The 16,160-nt window shown below is 63.0% G+C and overlaps 1 protein-coding gene across 1 annotated transcript; it reads right to left on the reverse strand.

The window, feature by feature from the left end:
* Window positions 1-14,332: 14,332 nt before the first annotated feature.
* Window positions 14,333-15,957, reverse strand: LOC309604076 (PHD finger protein 7-like; the record flags this gene model as incomplete). The annotated part of the gene is given in 6 exon segments (XM_082338995.1): window positions 14,333-14,424; window positions 14,698-14,758; window positions 14,911-15,008; window positions 15,254-15,402; window positions 15,405-15,495; window positions 15,847-15,957. Coding segments are annotated over 6 exon segments (602 nt in total), but the record flags the coding sequence as incomplete, so codon positions are not given.
* Between the last annotated feature and the right edge of the window lie 203 nt (window positions 15,958-16,160).

Below are 16,160 nucleotides of genomic sequence, written 5' to 3' on the forward strand. Positions count from 1 at the left end.
TTTGGGCCCGACGTTGCAAGCGGGAGCGGTCTCGCATGCGCACGGGCCCAGGGGGGCTGGAGCGTCTGCTGTTCTCGAGCGCTGGCGAGCTGCAGGAGGACCCCGATGGCAGCTGGCTGGCGGTGCTGGGGCTGCTTGTCTCAGGTGCTGGGGAGCTGCGGGACAGCCCCAGTGCCACCTGGCTGGGGGTGCTGCTCTCAGCACTTGGTGCTGGCGCACGGCTGCTCTCACGGGGTCTGCTGGGCCGGCTGTAGGGCTTTTGGGCCCGACGGTTCAACCGGGAGCGGTTTCGCAGGCGGTCGGGCCCAGGGGGGCTGGAGCGGCTGCTGTCCTGAAGCACAGGGGAGCTGTGGGATGGCCCTGATGCCGCATTGCCGGGGGTGCTGGTCGCCGGTGCCAGGGAGCCGTGGGACGGCCCTAATGCCGCCTGGCTGCTGGGGCTGGGGCTGGTGGTGTCCGGTACCAGCGAGCCGTGGGACAGCCCCAGCACTGCCTGGCTGGGCGTGCTGCTCTCAACGCTTGGTGCTGGCGCACGGCTCCCATTACGACATCTTCTGGGCCGGCCGTAGGGATTTTGGTCCCGACGTTGTAATCGGGAGCGGTCTCGTAGCCGCTCAGGCCCAGGGGGGCTGGAGCAGCTGCTGCCCTGAAGTGCTGGGGAGCCACAGGAGGACCTCAGGGGTGCCTGGCTGGCAGTGCTGGGGCTGCTGCTCTGCGGTGCTGGAGATCCGAGAGACTGCCCTGATGCCGCCTGGCTGGCAGTGCTGGGGCTGCTGGTCTGCGGTGGTGGGGAGCCGCAGGAGGACCCCGATGCCGCCTGGCTGCCGGGGCTGGGGCTGTTGGTCTCCGGTGCCAGGGAGCCGTGGGAAGGCCCTGATCCTGACTGGCTGGCAGTGCTGGGGCCGGCGAGCTCTGAGCTGGCACTGGAGGCTGTAAGGGGAAGCAGGAGGGTCAAGGGCCTGGCCCCGCAGGCCTGGGGCAGGATAGGCCAGAGCGGTGCCCCCAGCCCTCCTGGAGCAGAGAGGCTTTGCAAGCCCACCCTGGGCACCCACTGGCAGGCCTTGCCTGGCCCCTGGCCCCAGCCCAGGGGTACCCAGGTGCTTTGCCTCTTACCGGTGCCCAGGCCAGCACAGCTGTCGCACTCCCAGCTGGCCGTGCTGTTCCTCAGGTAGGAGCAGCGTCTGTGGGTGCCCTCGGCAGCGCAGGAGCAGCACAGAAGCAGTTGCCAGGGCCTGGGGAAGCAAACGGATTCATGGCTGTGAGGACAAAGTGACCGCAGCACGGGATTGTCCGGCAGAGCTCTTGTTCTTCGTCCTTCCGCTTCGAGCCCTTGGCGAGACAGAGATCCCGTGCAGAACCCCGGGGTGCAGCTTTGGCAACTTACCCCTCTTCCTCTGCCTGCTCCCTGCCTCCTGGGCAAAGGCACTCACTGGCATCGCAGCGGCTGTGCCTCTCACTTAGTGCTGCGTATGCACGGCTGTCCTCCCATGACGGCAGTCTGATGGAGAAAGGAAAATTGATGAGCCCCTGCTGCCCCGCAATAAGGCAGACACGGGGCGTCCCTGCTCTTCCCCCTCTGCCCTGTTTCCAGCTCCTTGCGTGAAGCTGAAGCGCAGACACACGGGACAGCGGAGGGCCAGGACTGCTGGGGCAGGCCCTGGCACGGCACAGCGCTTGCACCCTCCTGTCTTGCAAGCCGGGCAGAAGGACACCAACCTGAAGGGGATTTGGATCCCCATGGCAAGCATTTCGCAGAGAAAGAGATCCTTATCTCTACAGAGGGGGCACTGGAAGCAAGAAATGCCAGCGCCCGCAGCCTGTCCCTGCAGGAGAAACATCAGGAGCAGGAGTGAGGCCCTGGTGCTGCTGAGCGCCTGCCGTGCCCCGGGGGCGAGGGAACGGCTCCTACCTGGATGCAGCTCCTGTGGAACCAGGCGTGTTTGCATGCTGGGCACACCATGGTGCCGTAGGACTTTCTGTCCTCCACAAGGTCGAGGCAGATGAGGCAGGTGGTGGTGTTCTCCTCCGGAGCCGCCTCCACTGCCTGCTCTGGACGGTGCTCCCAGCAGAAAGACCTGGGGGGAGGCAGAAAGGGTTGGGCGAGGTGAGAAGCGCTGGGTCCTTCCGTGGTGGTGGCTAGGAGGGGGAAGGAGGTGTGAAGGAGCCCCAGACCTTGCCCGGCTCTGGCTCTGCCTGTGACCGGCCGCTGGGAAGGGTCACTGTGGGTTCCCTTCTTGTTTGGCTGATGCTGACAGGAAGGGGACTGAAGGCGAGGAGCCTCCGCCACGAGGGCCAGCTGCCCTTACCTGTAGAGCCCAAAGAACTGGGTGACGCATCCGCCCTCCACGGCACAGGGGAGATGGAAGCTGCGGTCGCAGCGCGTCTCGTGGCAGGTGATGGTGGCCCCGCTCTCGCCACAGACGAAGCAGTGCTGGAAAGAGCAGAGCAGCCGCCATCAGCGGCAGCCTCAGGGCCTCCGCAGCCAGCCCCACACCTCCGGGCAGGGCGCAGGATGTGGCCGCTGCTAGGCCACACCGCGCAGATCCGCCTGGCGGAGGAGGCTCCTGTGCTGGAGCCTCTGTGGAGCTGCTGGGAACAAGACTTCTGTCTCCAGAGCTGGTTGGAAGGGCTGGGCTTTCTTTCTTGGGCTCTGGGCCAAGGTCCCGCAAACCTCTCCTGGCACAAATCTCCCTGTTCTTGGCGGGTCCTCACCTTCTGTGCTGCCCGCACGATTGTGCGTCGAATATCCTGAGGGAGAAATCCCAGGAGTCCTACTCCCTTGAGCCCTTTCTGAAAAAGCTCGTTGGCAAAATACTGCAGAAGAGAAAAGACGAGGAGTTGATGAGGAGTGTGTGGCAGGGACTGCCTGTCGGAAAGCTGGAGGGAGCTCCGGAGGAACTCACCAGGCAAAACACATGGGCACAGAGCCCTCGCTTCTGCAGTTTGTGCCCGCAGATATCCGGGTCAGCCTGTGCCCGGCGACACAGCATGCATGCTGGAGGGGAGAGAGCAAATGGCACCGGGAATGAGCACCTCTGCGGGGCCGGGGGAAGCGTCCCTGAGGGCTGTTCCCCACGCGCCTGCTCTGTCCCTGCCTAGCTGGCTGATGGGCAGGGCTGGAGGCCTCGGAGAGGAAGGGGGCATTGCAGGCCCGGGTGTCCCAGCAGGTGCCCGCTGCCCGGCCTGGGCCCCGCTTGCTGAGGAAAGGAGGGGCCCTGCCCCGGGGCGGTTGGGGAGCTCCTGCCTCCCCCTGCCACCGCTCTCAGCCCCACGCTGACCGCCCCGACAACCCCTGTGCCAGGCTGTGGGAGGGAGACTTTGCTCTCACCCTGCTCCATCGAGTCAGAGGCCTCGGGCTTCCTTGCACTCATGGCGCACGTCAACGGTGAGCGTTTGGAGAGTCCCTGTCCCAGCAGCGCTGGGGTGCCTCCTCCAAATGCTCCTCTGCTGACTCTGAGGGAGAAGCAGGAGGCGGGTGAGGGAGAAGGGAGACGCAGCTGAGCTTGCAGCACAGGCCCAGAGCCCCGAGGTGTGGGGCCCCCCTCCTCGCTGGGCAGCCCCGCGCAAGCCCCGTCCCTCCCCTGCCCTCTCCTCACCTCACCAGGGCGCACTGATGCACAGCCCGAGCCCAGCGCTCCTGTTTGTGGGCTTGCCCCCGCGAGTCACAGTGGCCGCTGTGACATCATCGCCGTTGGCCCGCCTGCGCCCCAAACATGGGCAGGGACGCCCTCGGCCGCCTGCCACCCACTCTGAGGCGGCCCCTGCCTCACGGGGGTGTCTGTGAAGTGCCAAGGCAGGGGCCCGAGCCCTCGGCACCCACATAACTGGGGCGGCTGCTCCTGCGGCAAGCGCAGAGTCAAATGCCAGGTGCCGCGGGGCAGCCGTCGAGGGTGGCACCGTTGGCCGAAAGGTGCTGTTCAGGCAGTGCGACTCCAGGGCTCCAGGCCGGGCCAAGGGAAAGCTCTGCTCCTGCCCCCGGCACGGGGAGTGCTGCCAGCAGGTCGGGGAAGGTGATCCTTCCTCTCTGCGCCACCCTGGTAAGGCTGCATCTGCAGTGTTGCCTCCGGTTCTGGGCTCCCCAGTAGAGGGGACAGAAGCGACCTTTGAGCCTGACCTGGGCTCACACATCCCGTCCGCTCAGACGCGGCGGGTGGCCGGGGCACAGCACAGGACCTCAGGACGGCACCTAAATGTCGCAGGTGGCCCAACATCTTTCTCTTGAACACCTTAGTGCTTTGGTGATGTGCTGCCTCCAGAACAAAAAGCAGCAGGACCGCAAGCTGGGGAGTGACGGCGGAAATGGCCTTTTTCCGTGGCAATAAACTGCCTTTCAGAGTCAGTGCGAGGCTTTCCTTGGTGGGGTAGGAAGCTGCAAGCGACTGTGGGGCATCTTCGGAGGCGGTGGGTGGGAGCGTTGATCTGTTTGAGGGCAGAACGGCTCTACAGAGGGATCTGGACAGGCTGCATCGGTGGGCCCCGAGGGTTGTCAAGCACTGGAACAGGCCGCCCGGGGAAGTGGTTGAGTCCCCATCCCGGGAGGTGTTTAAAAGACGGGTAGACGTGGCGCTTAGGGCCGTGGCTTAGTGGTGGACTTGGCAGTGCTAGGTCAACAGTTGGACTCAATGATCTTAAGGGTCTTTTCCAACCTAAACGATTCTATGATTCTAATTACCATTCAATTACTGCTCAGTCGCCATTTGATTACCATTTGATTCTCATTCCATCATTGATTAATTGCCATTTGACCATCGCGTAATCATTGATAAAACCCTTTTAGTTAACCCCACAACGATGACTTCTCTGCAGAATTGCCCTGCGACACCAGGACAAAGACCAGACGGTGTCTCAGGCACAACCAGAGTAGGAAAAAAGAGATGCGAAACCCAGTATTGGAGAATCCAGGTCCGCAATGCAATTCAGGACCAAGGCAGAAACCTGAAACCCCCGGAAGCCCTTCTACAATACTAGCTGGCTGACCCTGCTGAGAGTGACTAGAGGCTTCCCAGGCTGACCTCCTTCAGCTCCTGCTTTTAGAGTGTCCTCGGCCATCCTCTTCTACCGGCCACCTTCCAAGCCGAAGTCTGGTGCGCAGGGTTTCCTTCCCACCAGGCTTTCTGAGATTTCGCTCGGCCTTCCAACGCCAGCGCGTTACAGAGCTCCGTTCGCTAGATGGCGACAGAGGTGAACGGTGCCAGGGAACAAGCTCCTCGGTTCCGAGCGAGGCTGTGCGTGAGCACAGCTCTTTGGCCAGCTCCACTTGACGAGCTCCATTGCTCAGGAGTGCCTCGGAGCTCCCATCGCAATCCCCCTGAAGAGCACTCCCTGTCTGGCCGTGTCTAGCCCTCACACCTTCCCAATCACAGCAGTCAAGAAGAGAAGGACAAAGTGCTGCCACCGAGTTCTCTTTCGGACCCTCTCTACCTCATTGCCTCTTTGTTGGCAGAAAAGGCCATCAGGTCTGCCGGGTTCCCCTGCCTTCCTCAGAGAGGACAGCTGCTCCCTCCTTGAAGGAATCAACTTTCATGCTGCGCTAGGGAAGGCACTTAATGCACACACCGTAAGACTACCTCTAGTTTGCCCGAAGGGCAAGTCTGGTCGTTCAGACCTGTACAGCCACCCCACGAAGGGATTTCCTTCGCGCTTTGGTCACCATTATTCTTTGATTCAGCCTTGTAGCTCTCCGCCCACTTCCACGGAGCTGTTCAGCAGTCACTCTGCACCAACTCTTTTCTCCTTCTTGCACTACAAAGGTACTTGCTGGTCTCCAACAGGAGGGAAACCCTTTCGGTTGACTGACAGTTCCCAGGCCCCTTGTTACCCTCCCGTAGAGCACATGTGATTGATTGGCTCTAAAGGGCGTATGACGGGACTCAAGCCCTCAGTAACAGTTACTGCTCTGACTCTCCTGAAGTCTCCACAGAGGAGTAAAGTCCTTCCCAGGTGTTTGCAATCTCTATTAAAAAGGATTTCTTGGCTTATACTGCACGAAGGAAGCCTTCCGTTGGTGGAGCAGCAATCACGTTGGGGAACAGGAGACAGAACTGGGGAACGGGGAATGCCCTTTGGCTACCGTAGAAACACAACCTACAGCAATCTTCATGTTGCAAATACAGACGTGACACTGAACTGAACTTCTAAAGAAAAGCGGCTTTGCCACTTTGCTGCAATTCTCACTAAGCTGGGCAACGAGGATAGGAAATTGCTTCTAGCCTTGTCCAGAACGGAACAGAGTTGAAGGGTGTGAAAAGTCGCTGGGGCCGGGGCGCGTGATTTTGGGGGGCGAGCCGCGAGGGCCATGCCGGGCGGGCGGGCGCACACAGCCTACATTGCCAGAAGATGGGCGGCGGTGCTGACTGGGCCGTGCCGGGCCAGGCTGCCCTTCTGGGGGTAGGGGCAGAGACCTCCGGTCCCGGGGGAGGGTGTGAACTTCCCCCGGGAAAACTGAGCAGGCTGCGGGGCCAGCGAGGCCCAAAGCACACGGCCATGGTGCTGGGCAGCTGGCCAAGGTCAGCTCGCAAGGAGGGAGGTCTGGGGAGGGTGCTGCCAGCCCCCGGGGAGAAGACAACCCTCTGGGCCCAGCCCTTAACGCTGGCCCTCGAGCAAGGGAGAGGTGGAGGAGGAAGCCGACAAATGAGTGTGGAATCTCCCAGGGCACAGATTAACGGCCAACTTTATTGTGCCGGTGGAGGGGCATCAGGGCCAGCACTCGAGGACGGCACACGGCTGGTCCCACGGCAGCGTCCGGGCCGACTGTAGGGGGTTTGGGCCCGACGTTGCAAGCGGGAGCGGTCTCGCATGCGCACGGGCCCAGGGGGGCTGGAGCGTCTGCCGTTCTCGAGCGCTGGCGAGCTGCAGGAGGACCCCGATGGCAGCTGGCTGGCGGTGCTGGGGCTGCTTGTCTCAGGTGCTGGGGAGCTGCGGGACAGCCCCAGTTCCACCTGGCTGGGGGTGCTGCTCTCAGCACTTGGTGCTGGCGCACGGCTGCTCTCACGGGGTCTGCTGGGCCGGCTGTAGGGCTTTTGGGCCCGACGGTTCAACCGGGAGCGGTTTCGCAGGCGGTCGGGCCCAGGGGGGCTGGAGCGGCTGCTGTCCTGAAGCACAGGGGAGCTGTGGGATGGCCCTGATGCCGCATTGCCAGGGGTGCTGGTTGCCGGTGCCAGGGAGCCGTGGGACGGCCCTAATGCCACCTGGCTGCTGGTGCTGGGGCTGGTGGTGTCCGGTACCAGCGAGCTGTGGGACAGCCCCAGCACTGCCTGGCTGGGCGTGCTGCTCTCAACGCTTGGTGCTGGCGCACGGCTCCCATTACGACATCTTCTGGGCCGGCCGTAGGGATTTTGGTCCCGACGTTGTAATCGGGAGCGGTCTCGTAGCCGCTCAGGCCCAGGGGGGCTGGAGCAGCTGCTGCCCTGAAGTGCTGGGGAGCCACAGGAGGACCTCAGGGGTGCCTGGCTGGCAGTGCTGGGGCTGCTGCTCTGCGGTGCTGGAGATCCGAGAGACTGCCCTGATGCCGCCTGGCTGGCAGTGCTGGGGCTGCTGGTCTGCGGTGGTGGGGAGCCGCAGGAGGACCCCGATGCCGCCTGGCTGCCGGGGCTGGGGCTGTTGGTCTCCGGTGCCAGGGAGCCGTGGGAAGGCCCTGATCCTGACTGGCTGGCAGTGCTGGGGCCGGCGAGCTCTGAGCTGGCACTGGAGGCTGTAAGGGGAAGCAGGAGGGTCAAGGGCCTGGCCCCGCAGGCCTGGGGCAGGATAGGCCAGAGCGGTGCCCCCAGCCCTCCTGGAGCAGAGAGGCTTTGCAAGCCCACCCTGGGCACCCACTGGCAGGCCTTGCCTGGCCCCTGGCCCCAGCCCAGGGGTACCCAGGTGCTTTGCCTCTTACCGGTGCCCAGGCCAGCACAGCTGTCGCACTCCCAGCTGGCCGTGCTGTTCCTCAGGTAGGAGCAGCGTCTGTGGGTGCCCTCGGCAGCGCAGGAGCAGCACAGAAGCAGTTGCCAGGGCCTGGGGAAGCAAACGGATTCATGGCTGTGAGGACAAAGTGACCGCAGCACGGGATTGTCCGGCAGAGCTCTTGTTCTTCGTCCTTCCGCTTCGAGCCCTTGGCGAGACAGAGATCCCGTGCAGAACCCCGGGGTGCAGCTTTGGCAACTTACCCCTCTTCCTCTGCCTGCTCCCTGCCTCCTGGGCAAAGGCACTCACTGGCATCGCAGCGGCTGTGCCTCTCACTTAGTGCTGCGTATGCACGGCTGTCCTCCCATGACGGCAGTCTGATGGAGAAAGGAAAATTGATGAGCCCCTGCTGCCCCGCAATAAGGCAGACACGGGGCGTCCCTGCTCTTCCCCCTCTGCCCTGTTTCCAGCTCCTTGCGTGAAGCTGAAGCGCAGACACACGGGACAGCGGAGGGCCAGGACTGCTGGGGCAGGCCCTGGCACGGCACAGCGCTTGCACCCTCCTGTCTTGCGAGCCGGGCAGAAGGACACCAACCTGAAGGGGATTTGGATCCCCATGGCAAGCATTTCGCAGAGAAAGAGATCCTTATCTCTACAGAGGGGGCACTGGAAGCAAGAAATGCCAGCGCCCGCAGCCTGTCCCTGCAGGAGAAACATAAGGAGCAGGAGTGAGGCCCTGGTGCTGCTGAGCGCCTGCCGTGCCCCGGGGGCGAGGGAACGGCTCCTACCTGGATGCAGCTCCTGTGGAACCAGGCGTGTTTGCATGCTGGGCACACCATGGTGCCGTAGGACTTTCTGTCCTCCACAAGGTCGAGGCAGATGAGGCAGGTGGTGGTGTTCTCCTCCGGAGCCGCCTCCACTGCCTGCTCTGGACGGTGCTCCCAGCAGAAAGACCTGGGGGGAGGCAGAAAGGGTTGGGCGAGGTGAGAAGCGCTGGGTCCTTCCGTGGTGGTGGCTAGGAGGGGGAAGGAGGTGTGAAGGAGCCCCAGACCTTGCCCGGCTCTGGCTCTGCCTGTGACCGGCCGCTGGGAAGGGTCACTGTGGGTTCCCTTCTTGTTTGGCTGATGCTGACAGGAAGGGGACTGAAGGCGAGGAGCCTCTGCCACGAGGGCCAGCTGCCCTTACCTGTAGAGCCCAAAGAACTGGGTGACGCATCCGCCCTCCACGGCACAGGGGAGATGGAAGCTGCGGTCGCAGCGCGTCTCGTGGCAGGTGATGGTGGCCCCGCTCTCGCCACAGACGAAGCAGTGCTGGAAAGAGCAGAGCAGCCGCCATCAGCGGCAGCCTCAGGGCCTCCGCAGCCAGCCCCACACCTCCGGGCAGGGCGCAGGATGTGGCCGCTGCTAGGCCACACCGCGCAGATCCGCCTGGCGGAGGAGGCTCCTGTGCTGGAGCCTCTGTGGAGCTGCTGGGAACAAGACTTCTGTCTCCAGAGCTGGTTGGAAGGGCTGGGCTTTCTTTCTTGGGCTCTGGGCCAAGGTCCCGCAAACCTCTCCTGGCACAAATCTCCCTGTTCTTGGCGGGTCCTCACCTTCTGTGCTGCCCGCACGATTGTGCGTCGAATATCCTGAGGGAGAAATCCCAGGAGTCCTACTCCCTTGAGCCCTTTCTGAAAAAGCTCGTTGGCAAAATACTGCAGAAGAGAAAAGACGAGGAGTTGATGAGGAGTGTGTGGCAGGGACTGCCTGTCGGAAAGCTGGAGGGAGCTCCGGAGGAACTCACCAGGCAAAACACATGGGCACAGAGCCCTCGCTTCTGCAGTTTGCGCCCGCAGATATCCGGGTCAGCCTGTGCCCGGCGACACAGCATGCATGCTGGAGGGGAGAGAGCAAATGGCACCGGGAATGAGCACCTCTGTGGGGCCGGGGGAAGCGTCCCTGAGGGCTGTTCCCCACGGGCCTGCTCTGTCCCTGCCTAGCTGGCTGATGGGCAGGGCTGGAGGCCTTGGAGAGGAAGGGGGCATTGCAGGCCCGGGTGTCCCAGCAGGTGCCCGCTGCCCGGCCTGGGCCCCGCTTGCTGAGGAAAGGAGGGGCCCTGCCCCGGGGCGGTTGGGGAGCTCCTGCCTCCCCCTGCCACCGCTCTCGGCCCCACGCTGACCGCCCCGACAACCCCTGCGCCAGGCTGTGGGAGGGAGACTTTGCTCTCACCCTGCTCCATCGAGTCAGAGGCCTCGGGCTTCCTTGCACTCATGGCGCACGTCAACGGTGAGCGTTTGGAGAGTCCCTGTCCCAGCAGCGCTGGGGTGCCTCCTCCAAATGCTCCTCTGCTGACTCTGAGGGAGAAGCAGGAGGCGGGTGAGGGAGAAGGGAGACGCAGCTGAGCTTGCAGCACAGGCCCAGAGCCCCGAGGTGTGGGGCCCCCCTCCTCGCTGGGCAGCCCCGCGCAAGCCCCGTCCCTCCCCTGCCCTCTCCTCACCTCACCAGGGCGCACTGATGCACAGCCCGAGCCCAGCGCTCCTGTTTGTGGGCTTGCCCCCGCGAGTCACAGTGGCCGCTGTGACATCATCGCCGCTGGCCCGCCTGCGCCCCAGACATGGGCAGGGACGCCCTCGGCCGCCTGCCACCCACTCTGAGGCGGCCCCTGCCTCACGGGGGTGTCTGTGAAGTGCCAAGGCAGGGGCCCGAGCCCTCGGCACCCACATAACCGGGGCGGCTGCTCCTGCGGCAAGCGCAGAGTCAAATGCCAGGTGCCGCGGGGCAGCCGTCGAGGGTGGCACCGTTGGCCGAAAGGTGCTGTTCAGGCAGTGCGACTCCAGGGCTCTAGGCCGGGCCAAGGGAAAGCTCTGCTCCTGCCCCCGGCACGGGGAGTGCTGCCAGCAGGTCGGGGAAGGTGATCCTTCCTCTCTGCGCCACCCTGGTAAGGCTGCATCTGCAGTGTTGCCTCCGGTTCTGGGCTCCCCAGTAGAGGGGACAGAAGCGACCTTTGAGCCTGACCTGGGCTCACACATCCCGTCCGCTCAGACGCGGCGGGTGGCCGGGGCACAGCACAGGACCTCAGGACGGCACCTAAATGTCGCAGGTGGCCCAACATCTTTCTCTTGAACACCTTAGCGCTTTGGTGATGTGCTGCCTCCAGAACAAAAAGCAGCAGGACCGCAAGCTGGGGAGTTGCGGCGGAAATGGCCTTTTTCCGTGGCAATAAACTGCCTTTCAGAGTCAGTGCGAGGCTTTCCTTGGTGGGGTAGGAAGCTGCAAGCGACTGTGGGGCATCTTCGGAGGCGGTGGGTGGGAGCGTTGATCTGTTTGAGGGCAGAACGGCTCTACAGAGGGATCTGGACAGGCTGCATCGGTGGGCCCCGAGGGTTGTCAAGCACTGGAACAGGCCGCCCGGGGAAGTGGTTGAGTCCCCATCCCAGGAGGTGTTTAAAAGACGGGTAGACGTGGCGCTTAGGGCCGTGGCTTAGTGGTGGACTTGGCAGTGCTAGGTCAACAGTTGGACTCAATGATCTTAAGGGTCTTTTCCAACCTAAACGATTCTATGATTCTAATTACCATTCAATTACTGCTCAGTCGCCATTTGATTACCATTTGATTCTCATTCCATCATTGATTAATTGCCATTTGACCATCGCGTAATCATTGATAAAACCCTTTTAGTTAACCCCACAACGATGACTTCTCTGCAGAATTGCCCTGCGACACCAGGACAAAGACCAGACGGTGTCTCAGGCACAACCAGAGTAGGAAAAAAGAGATGCGAAACCCAGTATTGGAGAATCCAGGTCCGCAATGCAATTCAGGACCAAGGCAGAAACCTGAAACCCCCGGAAGCCCTTCTACAATACTAGCTGGCTGACCCTGCTGAGAGTGACTAGAGGCTTCCCAGGCTGACCTCCTTCAGCTCCTGCTTTTAGAGTGTCCTCGGCCATCCTCTTCTACCGGCCACCTTCCAAGCCGAAGTCTGGTGCGCAGGGTTTCCTTCCCACCAGGCTTTCTGAGATTTCGCTCGGCCTTCCAACGCCAGCGCGTTACAGAGCTCCGTTCGCTAGATGGCGACAGAGGTGAACGGTGCCAGGGAACAAGCTCCTCGGTTCCGAGCGAGGCTGTGCGTGAGCACAGCTCTTTGGCCAGCTCCACTTGACGAGCTCCATTGCTCAGGAGTGCCTCGGAGCTCCCATCGCAATCCCCCTGAAGAGCACTCCCTGTCTGGCCGTGTCTAGCCCTCACACCTTCCCAATCACAGCAGTCAAGAAGAGAAGGACAAAGTGCTGCCACCGAGTTCTCTTTCGGACCCTCTCTACCTCATTGCCTCTTTGTTGGCAGAAAAGGCCATCAGGTCTGCCGGGTTCCCCTGCCTTCCTCAGAGAGGACAGCTGCTCCCTCCTTGAAGGAATCAACTTTCATGCTGCGCTAGGGAAGGCACTTAATGCACACACCGTAAGACTACCTCTAGTTTGCCCGAAGGGCAAGTCTGGTCGTTCAGACCTGTACAGCCACCCCACAAAGGGATATCCTTCGCGCTTTGGTCACCATTATTCTTTGATTCAGCCTTGTAGCTCTCCACCCACTTCCACGGAGCTGTTCAGCAGTCACTCTGCACCAACTCTTTTCTCCTTCTTGCACTACAAAGGTACTTGCTGGTCTCCAACAGGAGGGAAACCCTTTCGGTTGACTGACAGTTCCCAGGCCCTTTGTTACCCTCCCGTAGAGCACATGTGATTGTTTGGCTCTAAAGGGCATATGACGGGACTCAAGCCCTCAGTAACAGGTACTGCTCTGACTCTCCTGAAGTCTCCACAGAGGAGTAAAGTCCTTCCCAGGTGTTTGCAATCTCTATTAAAAAGGATTTCTTGGCTTATACTGCACAAAGGAAGCCTTCCGTTGGTGGAGCAGCAATCACGTTGGGGAACAGGAGACAGAACTGGGGAACAGGGAATGCCCTTTGGCTACCGTAGAAACACAACCTACAGCAACCTTCATGTTGCAAATACAGACGTGACACTGAACTGAACTTCTAAAGAAAAGCGGCTTTGCCACTTTGCTGCAATTCTCACTAAGCTGGGCAACGAGGATAGGAAATTGCTTCTAGCCTTGTCCAGAACGGAACAGAGTTGAAGGGTGTGAAAAGTCGCTGGGGCCGGGGCGCGTGATTCTGGGGGGTGAGCCGCGAGGGCCATGCCGGGCGGGCGGGCGCACACAGCCTACATTGCCGGAAGATGGGCGGCGGTGCTGACTGGGCCGTGCCGGGCCAGGCTGCCCTTCTGGGGGTAGGGGCAGAGACCCCCGGTCCCCGGGGAGGATGTGAACTTCCCCCGGGAAAACTGAGCAGGCTGCGGGGCCAGCGAGGCCCAAAGCACACGGCCATGGTGCTGGGCAGCTGGCCAAGGTCAGCTCGCAAGGAGGGAGGTCTGGGGAGGGTGCTGCCAGCCCCCGGGGAGAAGACAACCCTCTGGGCCCAGCCCTTAACGCTGGCCCTCGAGCAAGGGAGAGGTGGAGGAGGAGGAGGAAGCCGACAAATGAGTGTGGAATCTCCCAGGGCACAGATTAACGGCCAACTTTATTGTGCCGGTGGAGGGGCATCAGGGCCAGCACTCGAGGACGGCACACGGCTGGTCCCACGGCAGCGTCCGGGCCGACTGTAGGGGGTTTGGGCCCGACGTTGCAAGCGGGAGCGGTCTCGCATGCGCACGGGCCCAGGGGGGCTGGAGCGTCTGCCGTTCTCAAGCGCTGGCGAGCTGCAGGAGGACCCCGATGGCAGCTGGCTGGCGGTGCCGGGGCTGCTTGTCTCAGGTGCTGGGGAGCTGCGGGACGGCCCCAGTGCCACCTGGCTGGGGGTGCTGCTCTCAGCACTTGGTGCTGGCGCACGGCTGCTCTCACGGGGTCTGCTGGGCCGGCTGTAGGGCTTTTGGGCCCGACGGTTCAACCGGGAGCGGTTTCGCAGGCGGTCGGGCCCAGGGGGGCTGGAGCGGCTGCTGTCCTGAAGCACAGGGGAGCTGTGGGATGGCCCTGATGCCGCATTGCCGGGGGTGCTGGTCGCCGGTGCCAGGGAGCCGTGGGACGGCCCTAATGCCGCCTGGCTGCTGGGGCTGGGGCTGGTGGTGTCCGGTACCAGCGAGCTGTGGGACAGCCCCAGCACTGCCTGGCTGGGCGTGCTGCTCTCAACGCTTGGTGCTGGCGCACGGCTCCCATTACGGCATCTTCTGGGCCGGCCGTAGGGATTTTGGGCCCGACGTTGTAATCGGGAGCGGTCTCGTAGCCGCTCAGGCCCAGGGGGGCTGGAGCAGCTGCTGCCCTGAAGTGCTGGGGAGCCACAGGAGGACCTCAGGGGTGCCTGGCTGGCAGTGCTGGGGCTGCTGCTCTGCGGTGCTGGAGATCCGAGAGACTGCCCTGATGCCGCCTGGCTGGCAGTGCTGGGGCTGCTGGTCTGCGGTGGTGGGGAGCCGCAGGAGGACCCCGATGCCGCCTGGCTGCCGGGGCTGGGGCTGTTGGTCTCCGGTGCCAGGGAGCCGTGGGAAGGCCCTGATCCTGACTGGCTGGCAGTGCTGGGGCCGGCGAGCTCTGAGCTGGCACTGGAGGCTGTAAGGGGAAGCAGGAGGGTCAAGGGCCTGGCCCCGCAGGCCTGGGGCAGGATAGGCCAGAGCGGTGCCCCCAGCCCTCCTGGAGCAGAGAGGCTTTGCAAGCCCACCCTGGGCACCCACTGGCAGGCCTTGCCTGGCCCCTGGCCCCAGCCCAGGGGTACCCAGGTGCTTTGCCTCTTACCGGTGCCCAGGCCAGCACAGCTGTCGCACTCCCAGCTGGCCGTGCTGTTCCTCAGGTAGGAGCAGCGTCTGTGGGTGCCCTCGGCAGCGCAGGAGCAGCACAGAAGCAGTTGCCAGGGCCTGGGGAAGCAAACGGATTCATGGCTGTGAGGACAAAGTGACCGCAGCACGGGATTGTCCGGCAGAGCTCTTGTTCTTCGTCCTTCCGCTTCGAGCCCTTGGCGAGACAGAGATCCCGTGCAGAACCCCGGGGTGCAGCTTTGGCAACTTACCCCTCTTCCTCTGCCTGCTCCCTGCCTCCTGGGCAAAGGCACTCACTGGCATCGCAGCGGCTGTGCCTCTCACTTAGTGCTGCGTATGCACGGCTGTCCTCCCATGACGGCAGTCTGATGGAGAAAGGAAAATTGATGAGCCCCTGCTGCCCCGCAATAAGGCAGACACGGGGCGTCCCTGCTCTTCCCCCTCTGCCCTGTTTCCAGCTCCTTGCGTGAAGCTGAAGCGCAGACACACGGGACAGCGGAGGGCCAGGACTGCTGGGGCAGGCCCTGGCACGGCACAGCGCTTGCACCCTCCTGTCTTGCGAGCCGGGCAGAAGGACACCAACCTGAAGGGGATTTGGATCCCCATGGCAAGCATTTCGCAGAGAAAGAGATCCTTATCTCTACAGAGGGGGCACTGGAAGCAAGAAATGCCAGCGCCCGCAGCCTGTCCCTGCAGGAGAAACACAAGGAGCAGGAGTGAGGCCCTGGTGCTGCTGAGCGCCTGCCGTGCCCCGGGGGCGAGGGAACGGCTCCTACCTGGATGCAGCTCCTGTGGAACCAGGCGTGTTTGCATGCTGGGCACACCATGGTGCCGTAGGACTTTCTGTCCTCCACAAGGTCGAGGCAGATGAGGCAGGTGGTGGTGTTCTCCTCCGGAGCCGCCTCCACTGCCTGCTCTGGACGGTGCTCCCAGCAGAAAGACCTGGGGGGAGGCAGAAAGGGTTGGGCGAGGTGAGAAGCGCTGGGTCCTTCCGTGGTGGTGGCTAGGAGGGGGAAGGAGGTGTGAAGGAGCCCCAGACCTTGCCCGGCTCTGGCTCTGCCTGTGACCGGCCGCTGGGAAGGGTCACTGTGGGTTCCCTTCTTGTTTGGCTGATGCTGACAGGAAGGGGACTGAAGGCGAGGAGCCTCTGCCACGAGGGCCAGCTGCCCTTACCTGTAGAGCCCAAAGAACTGGGTGACGCATCCGCCCTCCACGGCACAGGGGAGATGGAAGCTGCGGTTGCAGCGCGTCTCGTGGCAGGTGATGGTGGCCCCGCTCTCGCCACAGACGAAGCAGTGCTGGAAAGAGCAGAGCAGCCGCCATCAGCGGCAGCCTCAGGGCCTCCGCAGCCAGCCCCACACCTCCGGGCAGGGCGCAGGATGTGGCTGCTGCTAGGCCACACCGCGCAGATCCGCCTGGCGGAGGAGGCTCCTGTGCTGGAGCCTCTGTGGAGCTGCTGGGAACAAGACTTCTGTCTCCAGAGCTGGTTGGAAGGGCTGGG

The sequence above is a fragment of the Platalea leucorodia genome (genome assembly GCF_965183815.1).
Source record: "Platalea leucorodia genome assembly, contig: HAP1_HAP1_SCAFFOLD_332, whole genome shotgun sequence".
NCBI lineage: Eukaryota > Metazoa > Chordata > Aves > Pelecaniformes > Threskiornithidae > Platalea > Platalea leucorodia.